At 40.4% G+C, this 18,874-nt stretch overlaps 1 protein-coding gene across 1 annotated transcript in view; it reads left to right on the top strand.

The window, feature by feature from the left end:
* Positions 1-880: 880 nt before the first annotated feature.
* Positions 881-18,874, top strand: part of plg (plasminogen) — an 81,543-nt gene continuing 63,549 nt past the window's right edge. The window contains exons 1-4 of the mRNA XM_043696295.1: positions 881-1,017; positions 1,111-1,246; positions 2,593-2,699; positions 15,836-15,950. Of these exons, the coding sequence (XP_043552230.1) occupies positions 972-1,017; positions 1,111-1,246; positions 2,593-2,699; positions 15,836-15,950 (404 nt within the window). The 5' untranslated portion in view covers positions 881-971. The remainder of the gene's footprint in view (positions 1,018-1,110; positions 1,247-2,592; positions 2,700-15,835; positions 15,951-18,874) is intronic.

Below are 18,874 nucleotides of genomic sequence, written 5' to 3'. Positions count from 1 at the left end.
ATGCAGAGTTGAACCACCAAAACCCATTGCCTTCCCAAAAAGCATGCAGCAGCTCATCAACAAAGCTCGAAATACAATCCACGATACTTCCATTATCTTTGCCTAAACATCAATATATCAGAAGTACGTCACCTACAAGTTGATAATTGGTCCTGTAAACAATATTGGTGGCAGACTCCTGATGCTGCTGAATACATGATTTGTTGTAAGTGATTAGCACTGGTATTCAGTAAACTTGCATAGACCAAGTTAAGAATAAACAGACCATCAGCTGGATTGGCTGTAACATATTCTCCATTTTGTTTACTTCTGATGCACAGGTGCCATCTCCTGCATTAGTGTTCTTCACATCAGGAGGTTGAAAGTGACTGGAAGCACAGATGATGCCATTTTAGGCTTTTCAAGTAGTAGCAGCAGCAGGTGGAGTTCTCGTGACACAGTGGTAGTGTCCCCACTTCTGAGCTGGGAAGCCTGGCTTTGAGACCCACCTCCCCCAGCGCTGTGTAATAATATCTCTGCACAGATTTATGAGAATGTATCTACCTCTACCACTGGCATGGTACAGCTTTGTTTTTGTGGTTTCCCTTTATGAAATGAAGGTAGGACTTTAGGTCCAATGCTACCCAATCAGCATGTACATCATGACCATTTGTCTCTATTTGCTCTTAAAAGTGTTCAAAAAGAAGAGATGTTGTTGAATTAATGAAAGTCAAATGAAAATAACAAGACAATCAAACTGAAACATTAATGCCTTCTCCTAAAATGAGCAAGATTTCTGAAAGTTTTCTGAATCTCTCAGGTAATGTTGGCAAGTATTTGCCACCTTTGCTTAGAGAATGATTTACTACCTCAACATGTAAAGTTGCTCTTTTGGCCCAAGCTTATTTATTTGGTGATGCAAAGTCCTCAGTCAGTAAATAAGACCCATTGCCATACCAGGGGTTTCTAAAGTGGTTCAAATCAGGATTAAAATGCTGATTTCCACAGGGCTCCTTTTTCTCAGTTTCTTATGTTTTGGTAAGTGAAACTAATAATTCGTTCGGATGGTTTTGTATAATGCATATTTTTATAAAGAAAGCATATTACCAAAATGTCTTTTTTTTTGTACAGTAAGAAGTAATATACTGACTGAATATGTAAAAACACAAGGGGCCTGGATTTATTCTGCACGAGAGTCAAAATATCCAGCAGTCAATGTAGAGAAATGTGCACAAAAATGTAATTCAGAAAGCCAATTTCTTTGCAGGTATATTTTTCACTTTATTGATAGAATATAGATAATGATTGAAGTACATAACGGACTATCAGCATATTTGTAAAAAAAAATTAGCTGTTATTCTATTGCCTGGGACTCAAATTATTGTGGGTTTGCTCCAGAAACATGAACACAAAAATCTTACATTAACACTCCAGTCCAGTTTTTCGTTGTGCTACACTGTCAGAGATGTCACCTTTCTGTTGACTCATTTAACCAGGACTCCATCTTTACTCTCAGATTAATGAAACAGTCTTTGCCACAAATTTTGTGCAGCAAGTGAGTTCTTACTCAATGTCCTGACAATCTCCCTCAAGAAAAATCTATTATCTGGCAATTTATTGCTACTTGCAGGAGTAGCTGTGCAACTGCCTACACTTCAAAATATTTAATTGGCTGTAATGCATTTTCGTACTTCATGAGATGAAAGGAACAAGTCTTTCTTTAAAGCAGAAACCAGGTTCATACTTAGATTGTAGATGTCTTGTCTGAACTGGGACCAAGCAGAATAGTCCACTGTTCATTTAGTTTTTGACATAGCTCTGCATTACATGAAATTTAGATTGGTTATTAAAACATGGCAGATAAATGTTACCCAGACACTGCTTAATGACCTGTTTTCATCAAGTAACCTATATAGGTTTACTGAACCATGCTTTTGAAAGGGCTAATCAGTAAATATAAGCATTTTGTCTCCAAACTTTCAGAGATTTTTGTCACCAAAAAAGGACATAACAGCCCTAAATTCTTGGACTGAGAGTGAAGGACTAAGATGATTTACCAATATAAACTAACTAGTACTTAGCACATCTCTGTATCATTATTTTGTCTCTTAATGGAGACATTTGAAACTATTAATTTTAAGCCAGTCAAACACTACTTTGAAGCAATGGAAATTCCCTGAAAATTGGTGCTAAGCAGCAGACTATTAAAATGGAGTCATTTCTAGTCCTCAAGTATATCTTGCGAAAATAAGTACATTGCAAATCTAGTAAACTTAGTTCTGAACTAGCAAGTAAACCTATTGCTTTTCATACTAGTGCTTTAAAATTAATTTTTGATTTCTGCTAAATAGTGTTTTAAATTTGATAATTTTAAGTTTCCTTCATTATCTAATTATGTTGGCTTGGATTGGTTTAGCCTCAGCTATATTATTGGGAGTCGTTTTCATGAATGTTAATATTGGGTCAAGAGCCGATTGTTTGTTTTCACTTAAAGTGAAACCAGGGGACGTATGATGGGTGCTGATCCAATATCACATTTTTTACACTAAAGTCAGAATTATTCATATTGCATTTTATCTCATAATATTTCTCATTGTATGTTTTATTTGTCAGAGCATTCCTCTTCACTCAGAAGAATCAAGAATGTATCACTACAGCAGATAATAGTCATACACAATCAGTGGTGAGAAAACCAAATGTCATTCTTTATGAGAAACAAGGTAATTTAAGATCTTAACTCATTTAAGTAAAGGATTAGGAGAGTGATACAGTCAATCTTGTTAAATGTTACATCAATTAGAAATGCAAAAATACCAAATCCAAATTATGGGTATCTTATCTAATCAAAAACAAATTTAAATTTGTAAAGTCCTGTGAATAGTGGTGTTCTGTGAATGTTTAGAAATGGGCACAAAAGCCGTTTTAATTACTTCAAATGGAAAAATGTTTCAAATTCACCGTTAGCTATGGCTCACTGAGTCAGAAGACCCTGGGTCTACACCAAACATCAGAAACCTGAGCACATAATCCAGACTGAAATTCTAGTGCAATACTGAAGGAGTGCTGCATTTCTGGTTGTGCTGTCTTATAGATATTATCTAGAAGAATATATTTTATCTGTTTGTCCTCTGTGATGGATGTAAAGGATTGTATGAACAGTCCAATATCACCAGGTCACTTAAACTGGAGTTCATGTGCTACTGCTGAGAAAATTAATGAACTTGTGAAATATTATTGACAGTGTGTATGGAATAACTCATAGCATCCACTGTCAATGTGGAGGCTATGTGTCCTAGATATTTTTGGGATTAACAGTATGATTAAAATGCATTAAGGATATCTTTTACACTTCATTTCACAGGGCCAGAAATATAGTCGAGACAGAAAATATATGGATTTACTTTACAGGTCTTAGTACCTTTTGTAAGTTTACCATGCATAGAATTTTTAAGGCCCTTTCAGGAATTCTAAATGATAAAGAAATTAAGGAATCCATATAGGGAGCTCTCATCTTCCCCCATCGAAATGTCTTATCTCTGACTCCCACTCATTCCACTAAAATGCACAGTGGATTATAAATTTTTAACCAGACAGAAGTTGTAGTTAGACCAAAGGGTGACTATTTGCACACAGAGAGGTTAAGCAAATATGAAATAGAATTTTACAAATAGAAAAATAGTTTGGTCAGCACATTGCGCATTTCAAACACTTTGTTTTCATGGCACAGAACACTGACATAACTGGCCCGATTTTTTTATCTTCTATTCGTTATGCAATAGTAATTTTGAATCTGCCAGAATTTTCATTAGTGTTCAATATTAGTCCAAAATTTCATACAGTTTGCTTCGTTTTACACATGGATATTAAAATGTTGTAACTATTAGGATGCCTCAGATGTAAAATAAAGCTATTGGGGAGCAGCTCTTTGTATATTTATCCCTCACTTCAAAAACTGCCATCTGAGTTAGTACCTGAAAAATATGTCATTACCCTTTAATGCCCAACAAGAACCTGCTCTGTCATGTTTAAATGAGATTAGGTAGTGCGTGGTTAATATTCCCGCATGTATTCTCCAAGCCTCGTACCAAACTTGACTCTAATTAAAACTGTCACCATGTCAATGGTACTGTAAACAGTGAAAAACATCCACAAGGGAGCTATTACATTGAGGAAATAATTTTGTCTGCTTAAGTAGGATGTTTACTTCATTTTGCCTTCATGTGTACATCTGCTTAGGCTTCTGGTGCTACACTCAACATTTCATCTGCAATAATTACAGTCAGGAGAAGGTAGATACTGGAACTTGTACTTCCAATCAGCAATCTATTCCTGGGGTTGAAAAGGATGATGATGAAGACTAGGAGGAGGTTAAGATGGAAACCTCTTGAATGATATGACATAGAGTCATAGAGTCATACAGCATGGAAGCAGACCCTTCAGTCCAACCAGTCCATGCTAAACATAATCCCCCACCTGCCTACTCTTGGCCCCCAAATCCCTCCAAACCTTTCCTAATCCAGAGTCTTTTAAACATTGTAATTGGACCCACATCCACCACTTCCTCAGGAAGTTCATTCCACATGCAAACCACCCTCTGTGTGAAGAATTTGCCCCTCATGTCTTTTTTAAATCTCTCTCTTCTCACCTTAAAAATGTGCCCCCTAGTCTTGAAATTTCCCATCCTAGGGAAAAGACAACTACTTTATTTTTATCCCTTATTATTTTATAAATGTCTATAAGGTCCCAGCCTATCCAGCCTTTCTTTATGATTCAAACCTATGTCCTTCATATAACAGTACTTCAGAAAAGGCCTCACCAATGCCCTGTACAACCTCAGAGTGACTCCCCAACTCCTGTACTCAAAGGACTGAACATTGAAGGCAAGCATGCTAAATGCCTTTTTAACCAACCTGTCTATATGTAACACAAGCTTCAAAGAATTACGTACTTAAAGCCTTAGTTCCCCCATTCTACGACACTAGCCATGGCTCTACCATAATTCTATAAGCCCTACCCTTGTTTATTGAATCAAATTACGATATCTTGCATTTATCCAGATTGAACTCCATCTGCCATTTTCCAGCCCATTGGCCCATTTGATCAAGATCCCTTTGTAATCTTAGACAATCTTCTCCGCTGCTTACTATGTCACCGTTTTTGCTGTTGTTTGCAAACTTACAAGCCATGCTTTCTATATTCTCATCTGAATCATTTATATAAACAACAAACAAAAGAGGACCCACAACTGATCCCTGTGGACCACCGCTAATGATAGGGCTCCAGTCCGTAAAGCAACCCTCCACCACCACTCTCTGTTTCCTGCCATTAAGCCAATTATGTATCCAATTGGCAAGCTCACCCTGCATCCCACATGACCTAACTTTACTAATTAGTCTACCATGCGGAACCTTGTTGAAGGCTTTGTTGAAGTCCAAGTAAACAACGTCTATTGCTCTGCCCTTATCAATCTTTTTGGTGACTTCCTCAAAGCACTCAATTAAGATTGTGAGACATAATTTTCCTCACACAACACCATACTGACTATCCCTAATCAATTTTTGCCCCTCAAAATGCCCATAAATCATGTCCAACAGTTTATCCACAACCAAAGTCAGACTCATAGGTCTATAGTTCACCAGGTCTCCTTACAATGTTTCTTAACAACATAGAAGGCAATTATTCCCTGCCTGAAGGCACCACTCATCAGAAGCTATAGGCCCATCAGGTCTTTCTTAAACTTCTTTTCATTCCATTCATTGCATTTCTCGATCACAGGAAGCTGAGAAGATCTGATGTACGATACTTTCACCAAGGAGGCAGTAGACAGTAGCTAGATCTGTTTTTGGGACTGCAGTGGAAAACAGAATATGTTAAGATTTTCATGTTGGGAAGCCCTTAATCGATATGGAGACAAGATATCTATCCAATTAGAGCCAGGGACAGAAACAAAGCCAAGTTGAATGAATTTAAGAAACTCTGTAACACATATCACTGAGACTGCTGCTGTTTTAAGGGAGAGGTCTGCTAAAGCTTTCCACAGGAGGCAGGATGTCTGAACTCGAGGCAGGTAGGTTATGAGAGAGAAGATAGAGGTCCTCTTCTTATCAGATGGCAGAAGGCAGTCACTTAATTGTGCAGAAGGTGCATGTCTCTGTTCATTCCCGTCTTTCTCCTCTGCTTCCTCTCTTAGCTTCTCTGCTGATAGGGGTCTCACCACCCTCAAATCACGTACATCTCCCAAGGCCACATTAAGGAGAGCACAACATGTCACCATAATGCCCCAAATCCTTGGAGAAAGGCATTTGATGGTGACACCTGGTTGATTTAAGCAACCGATTTTGAGAAATCCAATGCCCTACTTAATAGTTGTCAGAATGAACTGGTAGCATCTGTTCTATCACCTTTGTACATCCGCAGAGAGTGAACTGCCTTTCTGCCTTGGGCTGAGGCAGCTTGGACTAGCTGAGGATGATGGAACAGGATGAAGGCTATATGAGCTTCCAGAAACATAGCAGATGAGCACAAGTTGAATGTTGAGGGAGAAGAATACTTCCCTCTTGATGAATCTGATTGGGTCAAGATTGAGGTGTTGAAGGCTATGTTGAAGGCTATGTTGAAGGCTATGTGGGTGCAACCAATAATGTGTTTTGTGGATTCCAGTGTTTGAGGTGGAATCAACTGTTCCCTGCAATTACAAGGCCATGCCTTTCAGTATATAAATGTGTATTCCAGTCCTACCAGACAGCATTAGTGACCTGCAAATTGTTGTGACGTGTAGCTGTTTTCACGATGCTATTAAGGTCCACAGTTGATTCTTGAAGGGAGTCAGAGGTGAAAAGATTCAAGGACCCAGTGAAGTTAATAGCTACTGGAATGGGATGGTGGCCACTAGAGGGAGGTGTAATGTGTTTTATGGCAAGGACACAGATCTTGGTGATTGTCCACCGAAGGAGTTGTAGTCTCCTGCGGCACTCGTCTTTGATCATTTCCAGGTCTTCAGTGGTGGATGATATGCTGAGTGTTTGGCTTCCATTTCCTTCTTGCTCCCCCATCCTATCCTGTGCCCTCCCAATCACTTGATTCAATCTTCTTACAGAGGATATTGCTCCTTGATGCTACTGTGTCCAAGATCTGACAGTCGCTATATCATTGCCTGCTGATGCTTTCCTTCCAGGCATGTGGCTATATATCTGTGCTTGGCACACTTCAGCTGTCAGAAGAAGGCCTATTTGCACCTATTCTCAGTTTCCTACCAGCTACACAATCCTCCACCCATGGCAATTTATGATCCCCTATGAGATGAGCTTTTATTTTCCCCAATAACCTTTGATGTGGTATCTTATCAAGGGCCTTCCGGAAATCTAAGTACAGTACATCTATTGAGTCCACTTTATCCACATCATATTTTATTTCCTCAAAGAATGCCAACAAATTGGTTAACATGATTTCCCTTTCATAAAGCCAGGTTGGCTCTGCTGGATTGCCATGAAGCTTTCTAAGTGCCTTGTTATTTTCTGCTGGTCCAGGCAGCCATTATGCCAGCATAGATCACAATTGTACATGGGATCCTTGCAGAATCCCCATCACAGCCCACTCAGAAGGAATTGCCCAGGAAATTGAATTTTCTATTTGATAATTTCACTGTGCTGTGATCCCTCTGAAATTCTCCATTTAAATTGGAGACTTCCGATGGTTCTAATGAAATTATGTAAAATAGTTGCTTAGGAAAAATTAGACTATTAAATACATGACCTAACTCCTGATAAATATTAAGCAGACCCCATACTCAACTCACACACCCCAATCTACTTCTCCCCAGATCAGTTACACTACTTATCTCCAACAACTTGTTCTGCGCTACAAAACAACTGTCAGAATGGAAGCAAAGCTCAACATTTCTGAGCCCCTGAGTGTGATCTCTGAATGAGACTGTCATTCCCCATTAAATCTCTCCCAATGTCTTTAAAAATAACTTCTAATATCTTCCTTATGCCAGATGCTAAGCTATCTGGCCTAAAGTTTCCTGATTTCTCTCTCCTTTCCTTTTGAAGAAAGAAGTTACTTTTGCTGCGTTCCAGTTGAATGGAACTTATGTTGAGTCAAAGGAATATTGGAAAATTAATTATCTCACCAGCCACCTCTTTTGAAGTCCATCAGGATCAAAGGGTTTGTCAGGCACAGCTTGAATAATTTGCTCAGTACCAAATCCCTGTTGATTGTAGTTTTTTTAAGTTCCTTGCTTCCATTTCCTGATTTACAGCTGTTTCAGTGATGTTACTTTGTTTGTATGTGTTTGTTTCTGCTGGAATCATGTGGGATATCTGTCAGTGTTATTGGTACCAAGTGAGGATGGATGCCCGCATGAGATCTTAGATAAAAGATAGATTTTGTTTTTGACATAGAATTTATTCATTACATATTACTTAATATGTCTATGTAAATACTTAGAGCCAAATACCAAAAACTGGTCATCTTTATGCAGGAACAGTCCTCTATTATTCTCTTGGGTACAGCTTCTTGGTACTATTGCTAGACTATAATCCAGAACTCATCTGATATTCTGGGGAGCCAGGTTTGAATCTGACCACGGCAGATGGTGGACTTTGAATTCAATTTTTAAAAGGTCTCAAATTAAGAACTTACTGATGACCATGATATGATTTTGAGTGTCAGAAAAACCCATCTAGCTCATGAATGCTCCTCAGGGAAGGTAATCTACCATCTGAGAATCTTCTATAAAGTGATATGTGGCACTATCACTGTGCAAAATATAATAGACTTCAAACAGATATAGCAACTGAAGACTGGGCATCCATGAGACACTCATCACCAGCAGGGCCATCAACAGCAGCAGAATTGTAATCCAGCACAATCTGTAACCTCATGGCTCCACTCAACCATTATCATCAAACCAGGGATCAGCTCTGGTTCAATAGAGAGTGCAGGAAGACATGCCAGGAGCAGTACAAGTCATACTTTTAAAAAAAATGAAGCTACCAGACAGGTTTACTTGCGTGCCAAACAGTATAAGCAGCAAGTCATAGATAAAGCTAAGCAATCCCACAACCAACAGATCAGATCCAAGTTCCGCAGTCCTGCCATGTCCAGTTTTGAATGATGGTGAACAATTAAACAGTTTACTGGAGAAGGAGGCTCCACAAATATTCCCATCCTCAATGATGGAAGAGCCAAGCATGTCAGTGCAAAAAATGAGGCTGAAGCTTTCATAGCAATCTTCAGCCAGTAGTGCCATGTACATAACTCATCTCAACCTCTTCCAGTGGTCCCCAGCATTACAGATATAAGCATTCAGCCAATTTGATTCACTTCATGTGAAATCAAGAAACAGTTGGAGGCACTGGATACTGCAAAAGCTATGGGTCCTGACAGCGTTCTAGCAATGTGATAAAGACTTGCGCTTCAGAACTTGACACACTTCTAGTCAGTTGTTCCAGGACAGTTAACAACACTAGCATCTAGCCGACAATATAGAAAATTGTCCAGGTATGTCCTGTACACAAAACATAGGAGAAATCCAACCATGCCAATTACCGCCCTATCAGGCTATTCTTGATTATCAGTAAAGTGCTGGAAGATATCATTAACAGTGCAATCAAGCATCACTTGTTCAGCAATAACCTGCTCATTGATGCCCACTTGGGTTCCGCTGGAGCCACTCAGTGCCTGATCTCATTACTGCCTTGGTTCAAACATGGACAAAAGAGTTGAATTCCAGAGGTGAGGTGAGAGCGACAGCCCTTGACCTTAAGATCGCACTTGACTGAATGTAGCATCAAGGAGCCTTAGCAAAACTGGAATCAATGGGAATAAGGGCAAACTCTCCACTGGTCAGAGTCATATCTGGCACACAGGAAGATGATTGTGCTTGTTAGGGGTCGGTCATCCCAGCTCCAGATCTGGGGTGTGGCACAGTGGTTAGCACTGCTGCCTCACAATAGCAGGGATTGGATTTTAATCTCAGGCATGTTCTCCCTGTATCTGCATGCATTTCCGTCAGGTGCTTCAGTTTCCTCCCACAGTCCAAAGATTAGGAGGATTGCCATTCTAAATTGCCCCATGGCATCCAAGGTTATGCAGGCTAGATGGTAAGTATGGGTATAGTGGGGATGTTGGTCTGGCTGCGATATTCTTCAGAGGGTCTTTGCAGACTAGACAAGTTTAATGGCCTCCAACTGCTCTTTAAAGGTTCTATGATTCCATCTCTGAAGGACTTCCTCAGGTTAGTGTCCTAGGTCCAACTAACTTCAGCTGCTTCATCAATGGCCTCCCCACCACCATAAGGTCAGAAGTGGGGATGTTTGCTTATGATTACACAATGTTCAGTGCCATTCATAACTCCTTAGATATTGAAGCAGTTTATGCTCAAATGCACAAGATCCAGATAAAATCCAGGCTTGGTCTGACAAGTAGCAAGAAACATCCACACCACACAAATGCCAGGCAAAAACCATCTCAATTAAGATGTTCAATGCTGTTACCACTATCAACATCCTGAAGATTACCATTGAACAGAAACTTAACTAGAATAAATACAGTGTCTACAAGAGCAGGTCAGAGACTAGGAATACTGCAGTGAGTGACTCACCTCCTGGCGCCGCAACGCTTGTCCATCATCTACAAGACAAAAGTCAACAGTGTGATGAAGTATGTCTCACTTTTCTGGATGAGTGCAGCTCCAACAACACTCAAGAAGTTTGACACAATTCAGGACAAAGCAGGCAATCTGATTGGCACCACATCTACAAACATCCAGTCCCTCCACCACTGATAATCAGCTGCAGCAGTGTATATTACCTACAAGATTCAATTCAGAAATTTACCAAAGATCCTTAGACAGTACTTTACAAACGCATGAACATTTCTATCTAGTAGGACAAGGGCAGACACTGGGGATTGCGTCATCTGCAAGTTCCCCTCCAAGCCATTTAGCATCCTTGAAAATATTGCATTCCCTTCACTATTGCTGTGTCAAAATCCTGGAATTCTCTCCCCAATGGCATTGTGGGTAAACTCACAGTATGTGGTTGAAGACGGCAGCTCACCGCCACCTTTTCAAGTGCAACTGGGGATGAGCAACAAATGCTGGTCAGCCTGTGCCGTCCACATCCCACAAGTGAATAAAAATACTCAATAGCTAGTTACATTACATCTGAAATGCATGATTCCCTCATGTGAGAAATCAAATTCACTTTAAGATTAAGAATGTATTACTTCTATGAAACATTCTGATAACACTCTTAGGGGCAACTACCAAAAACTGGGTAGCACCCTCAAGAAAGTCCCTTATTTCCAGATGGAAGAGCTTTTCTAGTGATGTTAGTTAGGTGTTTCAAGTCCTATTTGGCTTATACAATGATTAGTACTCTCTACGGTGAAGACTGATACAAAATTCTTGTTCAATTCCTCAGCTATACCGTTATTTTCCATTACTAATTCACCAGAGTATTTTTTATTGGACCAATACTCACTTCATGAATAGTTCTTTTTATAATATCTATATACAGTAGTCCCCCCTTACCCCCGAGGGGTTTGTTTCAGGACCTATCACAGAAGCCTGAAACCACAGATAGGAACAAACCTTAAAATGGGAAACGTACCTTCCCAGCATCCTCCTGGTCCCTGGTTCTGGAAGGTTCCCTATAATATATTTGGTTTCCTATAGTATAATGTGATGGATGTAGGCAAGGTAGATCGGGAGAAACCATTCTCTTCGTAGAGGGGTTCAATAAACAGGACAAACACTTTAAAGGCAAGGAGCAGAATGTTTAGAGGGGAGTTGAGGAAAAATTGTTTCACTAAGGGTTGTGGGCATCTGGAACTCACTCTCTCAGTGGAGCAGGTAAGCGCTGTTTGGCAGTGGCTGCTGGAAGGCTCGGTGACGTTTGTTTAACGGTTTAAATTTGAAAGTTTTTTTTTAAAAAGTGCGGCGCGGACCCGGAAGCTGGTGTAGCGCAAGCTTACCTGGGTAGGTTTTTTTCCCTATGAAAGCGCGCAGGAGAGGAACCGAGGCACTACAGAGGTAGTGCCTCCCACCCTCCCTCCTCCTCTAACCTAATAATAAGACCCGTTGTGGTAAGTAGGTAAGTGCTGCATTTTGCTTGTTCTATTCTTGGACCTAGTTTTTTTTAAAAAAGTTACTTTTAGAGGGATGGCAGTGAAGGCAGTGCAATGTTCCTCTTGCAACATGTTTGAGGTGAGGGATGCCATGGTCGTCCCTGCTGATTACACTTGCAGGAAGTGCACCTATCTCCAGCTCCTCCAGACCGTGTTAGGGAACTGGAGCTGGAGTTGGATGAACCTAGGATCATTCGGGAGGCAAAAGGGGTCATAGATCGGAGCTTTAGGGAAGTAGTAACTCCAAAGGTTGCAGACAGATGGGTGACAGTGAGGGGGACTGGGAGGAAGCAGCCAGTGCAGGGACCCCCTGCGGCCGTTCCCCTCAAGAACAAGTATACCGTTTTGGATACTTGTGGGTGTGTGTACTAGATTTCCAGAGGCAATCCCATTACAGAGTATTACGGTGAAAAGGGTGGGAGAGGAGTTAGTAGTTTTCTTCACACGGTATGGGCTACCCAGAGAGATCGAGTCAGACCAAGGGTCTAACTTTACTGCTAGGCTGTTTAAGGAGGTTATAGATAGCTTAGGTATACAGCACTTTAAATCCAGTGTGTATTATCCTGGATCCCAGGGAGCTTTAGAAAGGAGACATCAGGCCCTGAAGACCATGTTGGGAGTGTCCTGTCAGGATTACCCGAATGATTGGGATAAATGTATCCCATTTGTATTGTTTGCCATTAGAGATACCACAAACAAATCTCCTCGGGTCACTCCCTTTGAGTTAATATTCAGGCATGAAGTGCGAGGCCCTTTGACATTAATGAAAGAAAAATTAACAGGACCAACGTTGGAAATGTCACACTTAGATTATGTATCGGAGGTGAGGGAGAGACTAAAGCAAGTGGGTGAGTTAGCTAAACAGGACCTGAAGAGGGCACAGTATAGAATGAAGCAGGTAGCAGAACAAAATCCTAAGTTTGGATGTTTTCCCGTGGGAATGATGTGTTAGTACTGTTACCAGTGGAAGGGGCTCCCTTCAAAGCTAGGTTCCATGGTCCCTATCAAACTGAGAAAAAGTTAAGTCAGGTAAACCATCTGGTAAAGATGTCTGATGGAAAAAACCTGTATTGGGTAGCTCATGTGAGTATGTTGAAACCTTATAGAGACAGGGAACTGGAGAAACAGGTAATAGTTACTGTTCCACAGGGTGAGGAATCAAATCCAGGTGTCGTGGAGTTTGATGTGCCTCAAAGCAGATTTTAAAAATGCAGAAGTCTTTGCGGAGTGGGATAGGTTAGTAAGCTATGTGTCTCAGGACATGAAATGGAGTTGAGAGGTTTGCTTTTCCAGTATGAGGACATATGTAAGAATCAGATGGGGAGGACTAATGATATTATACATGAAGTAGACGTGGGGAATACTGCGGAGAAAGTGAGGTCTGCAGATGCTGGAGATCAGAGCTGAAAATGTGTTGCTGGAAAAGCACACCAGGTCAGGCAGCATCCAGTGAACAGGAGAATCGATGTTTCGGGCATAAGTCCTTCTTCAGGAAGGGCTGAAGAAGGGCTTATGCCCGAAACGCGATTGTCCTGTTCCCTGGATGCTGCCTGACCTGCTGCGCTTTTCCAGCAACAAATTTTCAGCTCAGTGGGGAATACTGCTCCAATCAAACAACACCCCTATCGGCTTAAACCTTTCAAAGCCAGCCAGGTCAGATGGAAGTGGAGGCCATGCTCGACAAGGACATTATCGAACCAAGAGAGAGTAAACGGAGTTAGCTGATTGTCTCAGTTGCCAAACCTGACGGGACTCAACGATTCTGCGTGGATTATCAGTAGGTCAACGCTGTTACAAAATCGGACTCACATCCAATTCCTAGATTAGAGGTCTGTATCGAGAACGTTGGACAAGTCAGTTACGTGACAAAGTTGGACTTAATGTGTGCTTACTGGCAGGTAGCTTTATCAGAGACGGTGAAAGTAATTTCTGTGTTCGTCATCCCAAATGGGCTATATCAGTTTAAAGTGATGCTGTTTGGAATGAAGATTACACCTGCCACATTCCAAAGACCCATGACCAGAGTTATGGCTGGGTTAACAAACTGTGTAGTCTATTTGGACGTTGTAGTGATCTTTAGTAAGTCCGGGAAAGATCACATGGTACAGTTGGCAGAGCTCTTTCAACAACTATGAGAAGCAAAACTGGTGATAAACTTAAACAAAATGGAATTCACGAAAGGAGAGGTGACGTTCTTGGGTCAGAACATTGGTCATGGAACGCTGACTGCACAGAACACAAAGACAAAGGCTCGCGAGGAATTCACACACAACCAACCTCGAAGAAAGAGGTGCTTCGATTCTTTGGACTCTGCGGATTCTCTCGGAAGTTTGTTCTAAACGCCAGCCATGTAGTGGGACCATGACCCGATTTACCGAAGAAGAAGACAAAGTTTCGGTGAACAGAACCATGCCAGGAGGCATTCGACCATTTGAAATCAATATTAACCACCAAACCAGTTTTAGTTAACACCAAACTGTTCAAAACCTTTTAAAGTCGCCATCGATGCTAGTGACATAGGAGTTGGAGCTGTACTCCTACAGGAAGATGAGGATGGGATTGAGCTGCCGGTTGGTGACTATTCGAAGATGATCAACATCCACCAGAGGAAATAGTCCACGATTGAAAAAAAATGAGTTTGATACTGTCCTTACAACATTTTTGACATGTATGTCACATGATGATTAGGGGTTTAGATAGGGTTGACCATGAGAATCTTTTTCCACGTATGGAGTCAGCTATTACGAGGGGGCATAGCTTTAAATTAAGGGGTAGTAGGTATAGGATAGATGTTAGGGGTAGATTCTTTACTCAGCGAGTCGTGAGTTCATGGAATGCCCTGCCAGTAGCAGTGGTGGACTCTCCCTCTTTATGGGCATTTAAATGGGCATTGGATAGGCATATGGAGGATAGTGGGCTAGTGTAGGTTAGGTGGGCTTGGAACGACACAACATTGAGGGCCAAAGGGCCTGTACTGCGCTGTATTTTTCTATGTTCTTCTATGTTCTATGGAACTCACTGTCTTAAAGGATGATAGAGGCAGAAATCCTCATGACATTTAAGAACAATTTAGATGAAACATCATAACGTACAAGGATGTGGACTAATGCAGGAAAATGTGATTAAGATAGACGGATGTTTGATGACAAGAGTGGACACAATAGGCTGATGGCCTCTTTCTATACTGTAAAACTTTATGACTCAATGAGTTGTTTCTACATCCTGGTTTCAAGAACGTAGGCCGTCCCAATCAGTTGTGCTAACCCCATGATTAGGTAACAGGACTTCCACTCCAAATTTTCCAAACGTCTTGTCCTTCTGAAGTGACACGTATTCTTTCATATTTAGGTCCATATTATGTAATCCTGCAGCCATGCGTTTACGAGTGGCTATCAGATTGTACGTCGTTGATGCTATATGCACTACTAGTTCATTTGTTTTGTTTTGAATGCTATGTGAATTCAGATACAAGATGTTTTTTCCTTTTATTATTATAGTAAATGCTATAATCCCTGTTGATTCACTTTTGAATTTGTACTGTCTATCGCATCCTGACATTGTTTATTTCTCATTTCTCAGGTGAATACCCTTCTCTCTCCCCTTGTCTCCACTCATTGATTTACCAAATCTTGCCAAACTTGCAGCCTCTATTGGTTCAAATGTTTCCAAAGCTTAACATTATTTAACAATTTACCAATTCCTTTCTTTTCTTCTTCCTTAGCTTTTCTGTTGGAGTGCAAGTTCGGCAACGGTGAAACATACAGAGGAACAGCAACAAAAACCATTTCTAATAGAGCCTGTCAAAGATGGGATAGCAACACACCACACAATCCAAAGTCAGTCTTTAATCTTCTTCATTTAACATGTTTAACTTGACTCAGGATTAAAAACGCACTAAATAATATTACAAGTAATTGATAAATATATTTGGACCATATTGTGTACTTAATTCATTGGCTTCTTGTTGTATTTAACATAATTTCTCTCAATGTGTAAACAATTACAAAAGTATTGAAAGCAGGCAAGATTATGTTTAAAGAAGAGCTCAATAGGGTCAAACGAAAGGACTTTGAAGAATTCAGAACTCGCCTCCATTCAAGTGTGTGTTGCTTTTTGCTAAAAGTGTACTAATGACATGCCAAACAATTGTTATTATTGCATTAATAATAAGACACCAGAACACTACACTGAATTAGCCCATTGCTATTCAGACATAATGCAAGAACATTGCAGACAAGATTACTATATTTGTGTACCTAAAGCCGCAATTGTATAAATCCTCTGGTCCTAGTAACCAAACTTTACAACCTACAAACAGAATTTGCTGGAAAAAGTCAGCAGGTCTGGCAGCATCTGTGCAGAGAAACCAGAGTTAATGTTACAGGTCCAGTGATCCTTCTTCAGAACTGTTCATGTTGTTTCAAATATAATGATTTTAATTAGCTTCCTTATTACAAACTATTTTAAAGAGCAAAATCCATTATTGGATCTAGTTAGGCTCCTCTTACTTTGTTGGCTGTGTTTATTGTGAACACTGGTGGAGAGCCCACATATGTACAAGAACATGCATTTGCGGTGCCTTGTCACTGTAACAAACAAAATGTGATGCATTTGTCTGCAAAGTTATCTGTGTTTCCTATTTGAAGTTATTTTCTGGGATTTGTGGTCTACACAATATATTTCCAGAGATGCCCAGTCCAGTTGCTTCCTCCACTTGGCCAAAAATTCACTGTTTGTGAGTCTGACAAACAAAGAACTGTCCATCACCAGCACACTTTATGCACATGCTCCAAGCACTGTTGGATACTGCATCTGTGTGTTGCCCTCCGCTGCAGTAGATGATAGCTGGGTGGCAATGTGGCAGATAATTATTTTGCCAGGGAGGGAATATTTTGCATCCTCACTGTCTCCCCAGACCCCTCATTTCCAGCTTCCCCAGCCAGCATGTTCCCAGTCTCCTCCTCAGCTCTTCCTTGGCTTGTAGCCACAATAGGTGCCATGCAGATGTTGATGTCAGTGAGGCATGTACAGATATTTCCTGCAGTCTGTTACAGCTCACGTCACAACCTGTTTCTGCACATGAACGGGTGCTCTTTTCGGAGTAATCACTCCATATTTTGTTTGGCAAGGCAAGTACAGTTTTTAGTAAAATGGCTCTCCTTAGTGGCAAAATAAAACAACTACAACCATCTTAACTGCAATATATTTTTGTTACATACGATTGACTTTACATTTTAAAAAATGCTTAGAAAAAGCATTATTCTTTCCTAATATAGTACAGATGGAAAATGTTACTGAGAAATTTCCCTGGGGCATCGGAGGCTGAGGAGTGACCTTATAGAGGTTTACAAAATTATGAGGGGCATGGATAGGGTAAATAGGCAAAGTTTTTTTCCCTGGGGTCAGGGAGTTCAGAACTAGAGGGCATAGGTTTAGGGTGAGAGGGGAAAGATATAAAAGAGACCTAAGCGGCATCTTTTTCACGCAGAGGGTGGTACGTGTATGGAATGAGCTGCCAGAGGAAGTGGTGGAGGCTGGTACAATTGCAACATTTTAAGAGGCATTTGGATGGGTATATGAATAGGAAGGGTTTGGAGGGATATGGGCCAGGTGCTGGCAGGTGGAACTAGATTGGGTTGGGATATCTGGTAGGACCAAAGAGTCTGTTTCCATGCTGTACATCTCTATGACTCTCTAAGCTGAACAGAATATCAGTTGAAGGGACATTGCTAATGTTCATGATTCATGATAAACGTTTTCACATCCAATTCTCAGCATCTGCTGTACATCTCTATGGCTCTATGACTCTCTAAGCTAAACAGAATATCAGTTGAAGGGACATTGCTAATGTTCATGATTCATGATAAACGTTTTCACATCCAATTCTCAGCATCGAGTTTTAGAAAGGTTAGCAATGTTTGGAATGGGTAAAGGGGAGACTTACTGGAACGGTTATGGGCGTGGAATGTCAGTTGCGTAGAGAAACTGGAGAAGCTAGGATTGTTCCTCACTTCAGAGAATATTAAGGAGAGATTAAACAGGATCTTGATACAATAAATAGAGAGAAAACAATTTCATTGGCTGAGGGTTCAGAAAAGACACGACAAAAATTTACAACCAGAGAATCAGAGAGGAGATAAGAAGAAATTTGTTTTATTTAGTGCGTTACTTTAATCTGGGAAGCACTACATGAAAGGTTGATGGAAATATTCAATACTAATTTTCTAAAACAAATTAGATATACATCGTCAAAGCTAAAGTTTCCATTTGATATGGAAAAAGGAGCCAAAGTGGGGCTAATTGCATAATTCTTTCAAAACGTCAACACTCGTATAATGGACCAAATTGTTATAGAAACTGTGAGAGTAGGAGCAGAAGGTGGCCACCTGGCCTTTTGAGCCTGCTCAACCATTCAAAATGCTCATGGCTGATCATCGAGTTCAGTATCCTGTTCCTGCTCTCTCTTTGAGCATACCCTTTGACTCCTTAGCCCGAAGGACAATATGTAACTTCTTAAAAACATTCACTGTTTTGGCCACATCAAGACCATAAGAATTAGGAACTGAAATAGATCATTATAATTGTGATTACACTTTGAAAGTACTTTGCAGGCTGTGAAGCACTTTAGGATGTGTCTGAGTTTTGAAATACAATATATAAATGTACAAAATCTTGACTGCATTGTGTTTAAATTTTCAATACTCCATTTGTCTATTGCCAAACATGTATTGCCTTCAAATGAACACATTTTTAAAGTGAC

This window comes from Chiloscyllium plagiosum, chromosome 9 (assembly GCF_004010195.1).
Source record: "Chiloscyllium plagiosum isolate BGI_BamShark_2017 chromosome 9, ASM401019v2, whole genome shotgun sequence".
In the NCBI taxonomy this organism is placed as follows: domain Eukaryota; kingdom Metazoa; phylum Chordata; class Chondrichthyes; order Orectolobiformes; family Hemiscylliidae; genus Chiloscyllium; species Chiloscyllium plagiosum.
Note: the sequence above shows the minus strand (reverse complement) of the source record. Positions and strands in the feature narration are given on the sequence as shown.